Below are 14,356 nucleotides of genomic sequence, written 5' to 3' on the forward strand. Positions count from 1 at the left end.
TCGGCAGGTGCAAATGTTCGCCGCCAAAGTCGCACCCCTATCCCCCAGCTGAGGAGTCGGGAGCCCTTATTACATAGCCTCCTCCTTCCAAGGGTCGATGTTCTATAGCTAGATGAGCATGCTATGCATTACAGTAAAAGCTCGTTAATTCAAATTCCACGGGGCCGCCAGGCCAGTTCGAATTAACCAAAATTCGAACTAATGAAAGTGAGCAAAAATGAAGGCGTTTGATGCCCGGAGGGCACGAAAAACATTTATTTAGCAAAAAAGTCTGTTATCATCTTCTGCTTCTTCTCTCTGAGGGCTACCGTACTCACTCGGTCTTCTAGCATGCGAATGCGACGCAGGGAGTCTTCTTCCCCCTCTTTAAAGCTGAAGAAAAGGGGCGCGACATTCAGCGCTCCCATAACTTCTGCTGCAGATGGACGCACGGGCTCTTGCTCCTCGTCGTCGTCCTCGTCTTCTGCCTCTTCTGGGACAGACTGCTCCCCAACAATTTCAGCGACAATGTCCTCATCACTTAGGGCACCGCACACTGCTGCATCGCTGTCTACTCCAACGTAATCATCAAAACTGACGTCCTGCAGCACAGCACGCACAGCCGCAAGCAGAGGCTCCGGACTCCCATCGTCGCCACTTTCTTTTATACTTCCGGCAGCAAAGCCACAGTGGTGGAAGCAGTTCGCAATTGTGGACGGCGTGACCTGCTCCCATGCACGCACCAACATGTGCATTGCTGTGAGCAATGTGATGGTGCTGGTCTTCTGGTTTCCAGTGCACGAAGTCATGCGCTCGATCATGTGGCGCCTATAGAAATATTTGATGTTTCTGATCACCCCCTGATCCATCGGCTGCAAGGCCGCAGTCGTGTTGGCGGGCAAAAAGACGAGCCTTGTGGCTTTCAGCTCGGCGTCGACTTTGTGTGCCGAGCAGTTATCCACAATGAGGAGAACTTGACGCTTCCCTAGCTACATCCTCCGATCGAATTTCAAGAGCCATTTTTTAAACAATTCGCCCGTCATCCACGCCTTGCTGTTGGCGGAGTATTCCGTCGGCAGCGTCCTAATGTTCTTGAAACATCCAGGCTTATGTGCCTTGCCGACAACAAAAAGAGGGACCTTCTCCGTCCCGGTCATATTAGCGGCGACCAGAACAGTAATCCGCTCTTTGCTTCGCTTGCCGCCAGCGCAGCTGTCCCCTTTAAATGCTACTGTTCTGTCGGGCTGGAGCTTATAAAACAAAGCCGTCTCATCAGCATTGAATATATCATGTGCCGAGTAGCTTTCTAAGTACTGCTGCAGAGCACCGCTTCGCCACGTGGCACAAGTTTCTCCATCCACTTCTTTGGCTTCTCCAGACAACACCCGGAAGACAAGATTATGTCTGTCTCTAAAGCGGTGAAACCATCCTTCGGAGGCGACAAAATCTTCCACATTCAAGCGCAGGGCGAAATCGGCCGCCTTCGCCATGATAATTGGGCCGCTCAGTGGAATGTCAGCGCTTCTCATTTCTTTCACCCACGTGATCACAGCGGTCTCAATTTCCGGATACTTGGCTAACCGAAGCCTTTTTCTGTTGCTGGCGAAATCTTCGGCTTCATAGGCATCCTCGATGGCCTTCCTATTTCGGACGTACGTCGACAACGTGCTTGGTGGAATCCCGTGCTTTTTCGCGATTTCCACTTTGCTGGCCTTCTGTTCATCCACCTCGCGTAAAATAGCCACTTTCTCCTTCACCGTCTTGGCACAGTATTTCCCACGTGAACACATCTCGCGGACACAAGCTCACAACAAGCGGCAGCAAAACGAGGGCTCACGAAATGCAACACGAAACCGTGGTCGATAACACTAAAACGTCGTTCCTCGAAGGAGTCGCGGCAGGAAAGACTGTTTAGTACTTGTTCCAGCACCCTAGCGGCGCCCCGATGGTTGTGCCATCTATCGTTCTGCCGTGAAAGCTTCCAACGATGGTTTTTAACAGCGCCGCTTGGCGGCGCGCAGTTCGAATTATGGGTGGCGGCGCCAATTTTTGAGTGAATTAACGAGCTGTTACGCGCATAGACTTCTATGCACTGCGGACCGGACCACGATGACTATTTCGAATTATCCAAAATTTCGAATTAACGAGTTGTGAATTAACGAGCTTTCACTGTATTTGCAAGTGCAATAAATAGCATTCAAGTGATAACGCTGTGCTGTCCCAGTCCTTGTCCCTTTGCTTCCCCGTGGGTCACGAGCGAAGACATTGCAACTGCGGAGTGGCACAGGACGAAAGACTGCACCCCTCAAGCTGCCACAGTACCTCTAAACGTGTTCGTTGTCCCACATTTCTCGAGAGTGCAACCCTGGGAATACTAGTCAAGTGTCCGTAATTTGGCTCTAGGGAGCGGCCAGTGAGGCCCATGAGAGACCCGTGTGAAATGCCAAGTGCTGCTTTCGCCATACCTATATTGTGCGAGATGCGAGTGCCCTAATTGAGGTCGCATGGCACACAGTCAACTAACGCCACTGCTACATGGCGTCTCCTCTCGGCGCAAGCCTGGTGATGATGGCGCTGAATAATAATGAGAGCTGAACTTGTTCGGACCCAAAAATAACACGGTGGAAATCTGACAAGATAAAATCTAGAAAAAGCCTAGTACTAAATGCGATTTTTATGGTATTTGGTTCATCATAGAATTTTTCAATTTCTTTGCTGGCAGAAACCGTCCACATGGCATACGACGCCACTACACCAATCCACATGGTGCTGACATGTCACGCCCTGGCATGCTCTGTGCACCACAGTTTTACTGTCATTTTTCCCACCACACAGCCCTCCTCTCAAGCAACCACGACATCAGCTATGAATTCTCCCCCAAACATCAAAATGATACAGGAAAACTCAATTAACATCAACATATAATGGCCAGTGTGGTGGAAGAAGAGGTCGGTCAACAGGTCTGTGCCCATACTAAGTATGCTGCACATAACTTGGAAGCATGCTTTGATGATCTCTAAGCTTGGTTGGTGACTACTGCAACAGACACATCGCCGACAGACATGTGCACTTGAAAAAGGTCAAACGCAAAAGTGAAAACACCTGTGCGGGAAGCGCATTATGCCTGCCATACGAGGACCCGAACTCGAGACAAAGACAACATCAGTAATATATATATATATATATATATATATATAAAAAAAAAACTGACGAATGGTTGAAATAAGTGCTCCGTCGAAATTGACCTTCATAATCAGGACTAGCGACTATGGCCGAAAACGAATCTCAAAATTGCCAATACGGTATTGCAGGCACTCTACAGTGGCTTGCTTATAATAAAAGGCATTCTGCCTGTCATGAAAACCCAAGTTCTGATGATGTTATGATTGAAAATTTGGGCAAGGAGTGTGTTTTCTCGCAGGTGCAAACTTCTCACTTTGAAAAGCATTGTCATTTTCTACCACTTATCGTCTTAGTGAAGCCATACATCATCTCTCTCATGCTTTGCTGCTATAACTTTGAATTTCAGGATGAAAGGATTCTGCACTGATGAGTTCTGCGAACTTTACTATTACTCAAGGTTTCTGTATGGGGTGACATCTAGAAACATTGTGTTTGTAAATGCACATACATAATGTGCAATCCTGCTGAGAACATCAGCCCCAGACTTTAGGAGTCTCCTTTCTAGCTTGATCTTCGTCTTAATTGATCACAATTATTAACCTCTTGAAGTCCGAATTAACGCTGTTCGATCATGCATATTATGTGCAGGCTTGGTAATTGGCAGTACTACAGCGAGTGCGAGTGGAGTCCAAAAAATTGAGCAAACAATTGTAATGCACCCAAAATTTCAGCCACTCTTATACATCAGCTCTATTAGAAATGTCACTGCCACAAAGAAGTCCGAGGACAATCAAGCAGGTGTGAAAAATTAGGGGTCCGAGTCTATGGTTGGCGACTGTATTAGAATTTCCCGACATTTGTGCAGCTCTGCTAGGATGTGGCAATAAGACCAAGCACCACTCACAGAGAGTGTCGAGGGAAGACTTGACCTTCTTGACTTTCTTCCAGGTCCACTCGAGCACAAAAGGCAGCAATGGCTCAGCAGTTGGGTCACCTGCACGTGGCAAGGGAAGAAAAGCCCCACTGCACTTTGCCGAAACTCCAGCTGAACCTCTGAGGAACTGAGTGGCTGCGAAGACCACTCACCGACTTGTTGTGTGTGGCCAGTCAGGCAGTTCACTAGGAAGCCCACCAACCGATGGTCCAGAGCCAAATCCAGCAACACCTGCTGGGCAGCCTGTACAGTGTGCAAGGAACGGAAAGCGAGACTTCAGCACTCTTTCAGGCAAGTGCTACAAACACATCATAAGTTACCCTCGCTTAGACAGGAGACATGCCACAGCCACTGGCCGATTTTTCCGACTCGGCAGGGCTTGGGAGATGATCCGAAAAAACAGACAGTCCGATGAATCCATGCACTTATAAAAAAGCATTTTTTCTGCAAAAATCGGCAGCGAATAATCTTGAACTTCCCAGCTCCTTAAGTTTCACTCGTGAGGTGACAACAGAATGTGATCTGTTTACTGTACTTTACTTCCCCACACCACCTGCGCACACGCGCTATTGTAATCCAATGTGGCTGGCAGCAGGTATCCGCGCTGCTGTGAAGTGGATCACGCTTGTGTGTAAGAGACATCCTTTCATCGTGTCTGCCCTGCTTCACCTCATGAGACAGTATGGTGCGGCTGCAAGTCATGCCGTGAACAAACGCACACGTTGCAAGAAAGGATAATGACCCGTTTTACGGGTAACAATAGTAGCGAAGACTGAAAGATGGAACTGTCCGGAAGAAAGCAAGAAAAATGACCACCTCTAAATGCGCAAGCACCTTTATCCTACCTGTCCCGTGCACGGAGGCGGCGTGTAAAACCGCCAAATGCTGCACTTATACCGTACTCAATGCAATGGTGCACTAATCGCAGGCAACCTCAATGACAATGAGAAGTATACCGTTCGTTATTACCACAACTTCAAATGGAAACGAACAAATAGCCAAACTAGTGTGTCCGAATGACGCCATTTGAATCCAAGAAGACTGCTTTCATGGCCACGAAGAACCGGTCAGTTGTGAGAGCAACGCCTGGTCGCAGCTATACCATGCTGAAAGAGCAAACTTTTGTCCACAAAGTGATTTTTACAGTATTACAGGTGCCTATCTTGATTCGACAAATTAACTTTTCGGACTTCACAGAGTCCGAAATATCACTCGTGAGTATGTACACATTCTTATGTGGCGCATGACAGTTCCCAAATGATGTCCGAAATATAGTGCAGGTCTGAATTTTTGAAATCCGAAAAATCAGTTGCCCACTGTATATAGAAAGCCGCAAGCAAAGCAATGAACTCCTGCTTGCCTTTGGATTTCCGAGCTGACTAGCCCGAATTGAAAAGAGTGTGATGCATTTCTTACACCTTCAACACTTTAGTCTTTAGTTTACTTTTTCCTCCTGTGAAAACCAACGAGCTGTTAGTTTCCTCATGTTTCTTAAACACTGTTTCTTCATCTCCTCTGCGTCCCAGACTGCACTGTTCACTTCACACAAGCCATCTATAGTCAGATTTCTGGCAGACTTGAGCTCAACAAGATACCGCAAGCATATGCTTCAGGCACTCTCTCCAAATGTGCGCCAAAGTTAGCCACACAGAAATAAAAAAGTTATGCCACAATCTGACAGTGCCCTTCCCCCACTATATGCCTTTCATAATGGCTACTGAATTACGTATGATACATTTCCCTTATCGCCCCGCCGGGGTGGCGCAGTGGTTACGGTGCTCGACTACTGTGTCCAAGGAAGCGGGATCGAATCCCGGCCTCGGCGGCTGCATTTCGTTGGAGGCGAAACGGAGTAGCGTCCGTGTGCTGTGCGATGTCAGTGCACGTTAAAAAACACCAGGTGGTCGAAATTTCCTAAGGCCTCCACTACGGAGTCTCTCATAGCCTGAGTCTCTTTGGGACGTTAAACCCCGCAAACCAACCAATTTCCCTTATCAGAGGTCAGTGCCTCTATATATATACACGCCAAAGGCTAGCACAACCATAACCTGTGCATCAAGGACAGTCAGTAGTAAAGCCAGAGAATTCTAGTAATGCAGCAGAGCTTTACCTTTCTCCTGTAGACCACCAGATCTCAACACAGAGCAAAAGAATCCTTCAACACTACAGCTGTGGGCAGAATCTGTGGCCTGCCTGAGCTGTGGTCTGCTCAGAGCTCAGTGCCACAGCCTGACCGGAAAGGCCTAAACCACCTCCGTTGTTACGGAGGCTGTATGTATACAGAACAGAGGGGTACTCACTGCAGTGTTTGCGTGCCACAGGGAAGGAGAGCGGTGATCAATGCTAATGAGACCAGCAAAGGAAAAGCAGATGCAGAGTTCGCTCGCTTTGGCCAGACACGTCGGTCCTTCCACGTCCATGTTGTGCAGGAGCTGGGTAGTGTGCGCAACACCAGATTTCACAATCACTCCCTCTAAGCAGGCTACACACCAGCCTGCAAGGGGATGAGGCACAGCAGTGCAGGGTGACAAAAACACAAATACCATGCAGTATTGCCACCTATCTGCACAATGTCACGTGCCTCAATGATTCTAGCAGTCCGCAGTTTTCCTTCTTCCTGCCTTTGGCTGCCGCAGAGCACAGCTTTGAGAAATGTCCATGCGTCTTGCACACCACCTCTTCACATAAAACCATTCCCTACAACGGAGGACACACTACTCACCCTAACTAACCACCTAAAATGCGCTCAACTCTTTGGCATAACTTTCTAACAATTTTGAGGGCAATAATTACTACTGAGTTGGCATGTCTCTTTTGCACCAAGCAACGCTTGCATTCAAAGGCCACGAGTATCAACTGCTGTAACAGTCCACATTACCTGCAGCTCTACAATGTCTGAGTAGAAACTGACCACACGCAGGAAAAGGAAGACAGATATGCCCATCTCTGAGAGGGCCTCGGATGTACGACAGTAAAAGCTCGATAAATCGAACTTTCGGAAAATTAGAACTATCCTACTTGGTCCAGCTAAGCTCCATAGAGGTCTGTGTAAATAAAAAAGCCTGTTGATTTGAAAGCTAGTTATTTCCGCTACAGATCATTTGAACTATGCGCCACCACATCTGGGCAGCCTGGCATCCAGCACATGGTCAAAGAGACGCCTCCGCTATAGGGAAGCATAGTTAGATGCTGCGAGTATTCATTAAGGAGTAGATAAAGCCTAAATGGCATCTCGACCCAGTAATTTGACCCCATTAATTCGGAAATACGGATAAGTGTTTCTGTCGGCGAGGTCCCAGCCAATGCCCAAGAAAGGCTCTGACGTCAGTTGGATGGGGTACTGTGGGCCTCCAAATAAAAAATCAAAACATTATGTGGGCTTCTTTTTTTTTTTTTTGGCGACAGTCATCTGTCCTTTTACCCATCAGTAATCAACGAAAGCATGCAGTCAGCCGCGATTATGATGCCAGCTTCTAGCATCGTTCACTTCGAAAGGCATTAGCACTATCACGCGTTCCAATGACTGTGTGGCAGTGGACGGAGCCCGCCCCAAATGCAGCATGATGAAGCGAACGTACAGAAAATGAGGCTTGCGCAACCGGACGAGTGCTGATACTCTGCTAAGTTTCCCCCCTCCTCCCCGCTAGAGCTAATGTCAAAAGGTAAAGCACCCCTCTCCTAACACACACAAACACATGCTAAAGGTGAGAAGAAAAAAAAATTGGTGGGGTTTAAGTATGGCTTGAACCTGGTGATAAAGCAAAAGCTGTCTGCTGCAGTGATAACCCCTGAGACACTGCCTTTTCAATCCTTTTTTTTTTCGTAATTTTTCTTTAGGTTATAGTTTTGGGGAAAGGAAGACTCCTTACGCCGGTAGACAACATGAAATGGTGAACACCTGCACCTAATCAAGTCAAGGTCAAATTTTTCATACATTTTCTTGGAAACAGTTAATTGATTTATAAAGCGTTGGCAGCTGGCGATTGAACATCGCATCGAACACAACTACCGTTTCTTTGAACGCATCAAAGGTCACTGGCGTTCTAGGCAGAATCCACTTTCATGCCCTGCGCATGCGATGCTGGCAAACGCTTTCCTGCTCCTCTCGGACAGTTCTCTACGGTGGGGCGCAGATGCGCAGTGCGGAAGTTACCTTCTCTTCTCTGCGCCGGTGCGCACATCTTCTAGTGTGGCGCTACCCTCCTACTTCTCTCTACAGCCAGCGCAATGGCGGAACACCTGTGGAATGGCGCGCTGGTTGCTATGGTTATGGCGCATGCACAATAGCGGCTTGTGCCATGCACACAGACCTTGGCTTCACAAGACGTAGTGAAGCATTCACTTCAAAAGATCAGGGCCTCAAAATGTTTGTGATGGCGCGCCTCTTTTAAATAGCCCTGTATGCAAGAAATCCAGCACACGAAAGAGAGAGAGACGACATCAGTGGGTTTCCAATGAAATCCACACGTGGCTGGAGAGGGCTTACCTGCTGCTGCAATCCCAAGTATGATGCACTGACAGCGCCTTCTGCAGTCATGCAGATGCATCCTAGAAACAAGGAGAGAAAGCATGAGCAATTAACTGCCACAGGAGGTTTGGTTTGGTTTGGTTGGTGGGGTTTAACGTCCCAAAGCGACTTAGGCTATGAGAGACGGCGTAGTGGAGGACTCCGGAAATTTCGACCACCTGGGGTTCTTTAACGTGCACTGAAATCGTACAGCACACGAGAAAATGTGCTGGGTGAATTTGTACATGTCAAATCTCTGGGGGGTGTCTATGAGGCCAATTTAGGTGGAGGGCTCCAAATTAACTTTGGCCCCTAATGGGACCAAAACCTTCCTCGATCAAAATGCGTACGCTACCGTTGTATCCGTAAACTCAGTTCTACAGCCAAATGCCATAGCCACTGGACCATCATGACGGATGAGCAAGTTGTAGATGCTTGCATGCACATGCACGCGCGCACACACACACACACACACGCACACGCACACACACACACACACACACACACACACACACACACACACACACACACACACACACAAAAACCAGTACTGTGCTTGAATACCTAACTGAGAGGCAAGACAAGCCCTAGAGCAGTCCAGAATAAGAAGAACTTTCCATACACTTGGTTTGCCACGCTGTCTATGCCATTAGAGGGTATTATGGTACGGTAAATGGGTGTTGCCAATTTCAGCTTTATATATCTGAAAAAGTGTAAAATATTTAATTTTAATGTATTAGATTTATTACTCATGCTTGTGGGCTTAAAGCAATGCAGTGTGTTTCCTGCACCACTGTTGCCCGTTTTAGCAAGCATTATGCTAAACTCAACCACCCACCACATGCTAAATTATAACCTGACTAAATTTCAGCAGGGCCAGATGAGCAGCTGCTATGAAAAAGCATGTCAATGTTGAAAAAATCATCTTGTTGAAAATGGTGAAAATACATCGAGAAAATTGCTTTTTTATGTTTTAAAATTTACAGCAATAGGTTCTTCAAACATCAAGAAAAAAAATTTTTTTTTGCTTTCTTGGAGTTTTCCGTGAACATTTCTTAAAAGCTTTTTTTTTTTCTTGCTCCTTACTGTTGTTCCTTACAGTCTGAGGAGCTGTAGAGCTCGCTCAGTGTTCTCTGGATGCTCCTTATCAAGACAGTTGAAACAAATTAAACAAAATACGCCGGATGTGATGCAAATATTTTGAGAACAACAGATAATGCTTCCTTCTGACTTGTGTTGAGCCACAGCACCACAGGAGGGCACTCTTAGGGCGTTGTCCTCAACAAATGCTTTAGTGCAATGGCCGCACTTCATCTTCGGTTGTTTCACAGATTCAGTGGTGTTCTGCGATCCCACCCCAGGAACACTTGCTATTCGAACATCATCTATCTTCGAGGAAATATGCCCCAAGGCTGCCCTTAATGAGGCTGCATTTACACCCACACCATAATGACGCTCCCCTCGGGAAAGCTCATTTGGCTTATTGCTCTTATCTTTCTTCGAAAATCTTTCGCTGCTAAAGTAAGTAAATAAGTAAGTGAGCAAAGTGCCAGTCAGGCTCACAGCCAGTTGTTGACAGTATAGTGGCTAGAAACGCTGATGTGCCGCGTGGTGCCACAGTTCGTTTTGCGACCCGTCTCTGGATGAGCGTCAGCGCATTATTGTGTACAGGCTTTTCCCTGTGTCGTAGTCTCTCTTTTGAAAAATTAGGCCAGCTCGGTTGCGTGACAAGTGCAGGATGCAGCCACCTAGAAATGCCACAATGTTTCACAGCCTAGATAGATCAACTAGAAATTCACATAATCTGGCATTTAGGAGGTTTGTAAACCTCCACAACTTTTCCACGACTTTCAACTATTTGCGAATAGTTTGAATACTGAAAGCGCAGAAACAGGAAATGCTACATGAAAACTATCTGAAATTTCAAATATTTGTACTTTCCTAACATTTTTAGCCCTCAAAATAGCCTGTGAATAGAAGGCCTGTACGGGCCATTCGATAAAAATCGGCCCAGTAATTTGCACCTTTTGTCCACTTTTCTGAGCACATCCAGAACATTCCACAAATTCCAGCCTCTAGGCTCAGCAGTTACCGAAAATACTGCGTCCCTCCATATGACACACAATGCAGTGGTAATTTCTAGCAATGCTCGAAGCTTGCTTTCACACTGGCAACAGGCAGCTTCAGGTTAGACAAAAATTTCCAAAATGGCTTTTCTTGCGCTTGCAGGCGCCCCAAATCCCAATCAAAATTTATCTACATTTCGAAGGATGCACTAACTGCACAAAAGTTGCAGCCCAGAACATACCACCACCAATCTTTATGCAACTGTCTGCTCTAGCCTCATTCCACCAACATGAAACACAAGGCCAACACTCTTGCTTCCATATTCACATTTGGTAAGCAATTAACTCTTTCCCTACCGCGCCCATTCAGCATCATTAGCCCGCTAACGATGACTTCGTGTGCCGATTTTAAACTCTTCCGCGTTGCTCACGAACACGCTACAATATCTAGTGCGTAGTCGAATAACTGAAGTGTCGATTTTGATGCTGTTTACATTTTTGCCGCAAGGCAGCTATTTTTGAGCGCACTCCAAACACACGGCAGCGTCTAAGTCGCACGCGAGAATGGCGGCATCCGCATCGCCAAAGCGAGATTTGAAATGTCGCAAATCTGACGACTACGCACTATCTACGATCGATTTTATCGATGACCTAAGCAGAAGCGACTCTGAAGATGCTGCCAATTATCGTCAGAATTCAGTTCCGGCCCCGATGACGACGAAAACCAGCCCGGAACACCAGCGGCCGCATTCCGGCCCGCTAACGATGACTTCATGAGCAAATTTTGAACCTTTCCGCATCGCTCGCGGACAAGCTACGCCATCTAGCTTGTAGTTGGATAAATGAAGCTTACATTTTATTGCTGTTTACATTTTTCCCTGCAAGCTAGCTATTTTTGAACGCGCTCCGAATATGCGGCAGCATCGGAGTCGGATGCGAGAATAGCGGCATCTACATCGACGGCGCGGCATCCGCATCGACGACGCACGTTTCGAAACATCGCAAATCTCACGATTCCACACTGTGTGCAACTGATTTTATTGATGACTCGAGCAGCAGTGACTATAGTGAACTAGCAGTGACTCTAAGATGCTGCCTTATCGTCAGAATTTAGTTCCGACTCCGATGACGATAGAAACCAGCCCGGAACATCGGCGGCAACACTTTGTTGGAATGTTTTGCATGCGTTTGGGACCGCTCTGGATGTTTTGTTTGTGTTGTTGGTGTCATCTCATTCTCAGGGTGTCAACATCATTTTGGCACGATATCTTGCCCCCGACAAAACAGGGAGTGGCATTCTGCCCAAGAAGGAAACCGGGCAACCGTTCTGGCATGGCGCTCCGCAGCGGCCCTCGTTGATTGCTCATTATACATCAAGAACACTATTCAATACTGCACTTTTATTTTTTCACAGGAGTGGCCAATATAATGCTCTGCATTTGGTATATCTTGAAACATTTTTAAAATTTTTATTGTTTAATTTACAAGCGCATTTCGTCAAGTTTTGTTAAATTTTTTTCTAAAATCTGGCTTTTGGCAAATTATATTGTATGTTGGAACCCACAACTTCATATTCAAAGTTGTATGCCTAAAAAGCAAATCTATTTAGCTTTCTTTTCGTATATTGCATAAAATTTTAGACATAATAGCTTTTACAGAACAAAAAAATCTACTGAAACCTACAGAAAACGGCCATTTTGCCCACGTAGGGAAAGAGTTAAGGGGGGAAAAAATTGGCACACTTCAAAGTGCACTGAATGATAAATATATGACAAAATTTTACTGAAGTATTCAAAGCATTTCCTACAATATAAACTTTTATGTGCTTCTTTGTGACACTAAACTCATAGAAAGCCTGCCGTAGGAGCCTGCACTCGAATTTAGTCTTACACAAAGGAATAGTTGATGCAATGATTTTATTGAAGTCCTTTCCTCATCCTGGTATTGTTTTTCGCATGGTATGCTGTATCTATGCTCACATAATGTGCTGTTATTACTCTCATGTGAAAACCGTGGCCGGGTAAAAAAGAAAAGACAAAGCATTTAAAAAATCAGACAAATCCCTCCAAAGGTCACAAAGAACAAATTGCATAAACATCTATTGAGCAATTGTCATGCTACGCTTTCTGCAAACAACGCAGTCAGGTCTAAGAACACAATCTGAGAGAACTAGCCCCGAGAAACCGTTCATGTTCATGGACTGTAATGCTTGGCGTCTTTGGCTACGAGGGTCTTTTTATACCCTATCTTCTTTGTTTGTTTTTTTCAGCATCGCATGATTTAACTCTTAGTATTTCTTTTTGGCAGTCCTTTACCTCAAGAGTGAATGACAGGAAACTTGTGCCTCATTGCCGTCATCACGCAAAGTGAATCGTAGACGCTTTGCTGTAAGCGGTTTCCAAGGCATCAAAAGCTGGTTACAAGTGTCCCTGGGCAATGCAATGCAGGTGAGACTGAAACTTTGCATGCCTCGAACCATGCCATTGCGTTCGCTATCTGGAGTCAGCTTCTGATGGCACATGGGTGCATAACTTCACTGGGTAAACCCATGCTGCCTCACAATCTAGTCAGCCAGCATTGGTGGAAGCTACTCTGCACTACAGCCACACTGCAGTGCCAGAAGAGCACACAGGATCCCAGTCACTTTCACCGACATTCTCAATTTTTAGCCTTTGCGAGGGATCGCACACAATGCTGATCCTTTTTTGTCAATTAAGAGCCACCTCGCTTTGCCCAACTCCATTTGCTCAGGGCCGCTTGCTCTTGTTTGGAACAACAGGCTCACCTTTCCCTTTTCTGCAAGCATGTTTTATTGGAAAAGTGCGACGATTTAAGGCTAGCACCCAGAAAAACTTTGTACGGCAAAAGAGTTGGTAAAAAATATCACAGAATAGCCACAGAGTCGCAAACTATCTATCTAGACTATAAGAGACTCGAGAAATGGCACGTTCTGCAGCAGCAGCCACTAACAATCCACACCGAGCACCATGTGACAGGCCAGTCTAATCAGTGCCTAGAAGTGGCACTGTAGAGACAGATGCTGGTCTCATTTAAACGTTTCTGCCCTTATACGGTATTTTTGATCCCAGATGTGCCGTTTCAACGAGAGAATGACAGTGAAACAATCTCTTTAGTGATTCAAACTTGTCATGAGTGGCAGTGCAGAAGGGGGTGTAATGCACTCAGAAATGGGCCATTTTCGCTGAGATTTCAGCGGATTTTTAGCTGTTACCCACGGTTACACAAACGTTTTTTAAGATCACACATTGGTCGTTTTCAGAGGAAATTTTTTGATGGGAATGAAAATACCTCGTAGATTCCAAACAAGTTCTTAGCAGATTTCAAATGACTCAATTTTTTTCCAAGATTTCTACAATTCCTGCATCCCCCCTTAAACACAAAGGAAACAACCACCACTTATGCTACTCCAATGCAGCACACTGCTGGGATCTCAGTGTCGTGCCAAAGTGGCCTCCACACGTGACACAAATGTCTCAGCGGCAAAACATCTCTTGACGTAATGTAGTAGTCAAGTTTAAGTAGAGAAAAAAAAAGGCAGCTGCACCTTATAATCCGAGTTTTCAAATAAGATAGGAAAGGATGTCGCAATAAAAGAGTAAAATGCACACGACAACTCACTGAATGCAAGTGATGATGGGAAATGTGTCTGTTCAATCATGGGGTCCAGCAAGCAGGACCTCTTGATCGAAGACGGATCCACCCAGATGTCCTATAAAAAGAAGAAAA

At 46.0% G+C, this 14,356-nt stretch overlaps 1 protein-coding gene across 1 annotated transcript in view; it reads right to left on the reverse strand.

Annotated features, from left to right (window-relative positions):
• The window catches only part of LOC146193454 (uncharacterized), a 127,172-nt gene that overhangs the window by 80,091 nt on the left and 32,725 nt on the right, over positions 1 to 14,356 (reverse strand). The window contains exons 13-17 of the mRNA XM_084600555.1: positions 14,249 to 14,339; positions 8,523 to 8,584; positions 6,337 to 6,468; positions 4,189 to 4,279; positions 4,007 to 4,096 (exon numbers count right to left, since the gene is read on the reverse strand). Coding sequence (XP_084456681.1) covers positions 4,007 to 4,096; positions 4,189 to 4,279; positions 6,337 to 6,468; positions 8,523 to 8,584; positions 14,249 to 14,339 — 466 coding nt within the window. The remainder of the gene's footprint in view (positions 1 to 4,006; positions 4,097 to 4,188; positions 4,280 to 6,336; positions 6,469 to 8,522; positions 8,585 to 14,248; positions 14,340 to 14,356) is intronic.

This window comes from Amblyomma maculatum, chromosome 4 (assembly GCF_055883805.1).
Source record: "Amblyomma maculatum isolate TAMU_Amacu chromosome 4, ASM5588380v1, whole genome shotgun sequence".
Lineage (NCBI taxonomy): Eukaryota > Metazoa > Arthropoda > Arachnida > Ixodida > Ixodidae > Amblyomma > Amblyomma maculatum.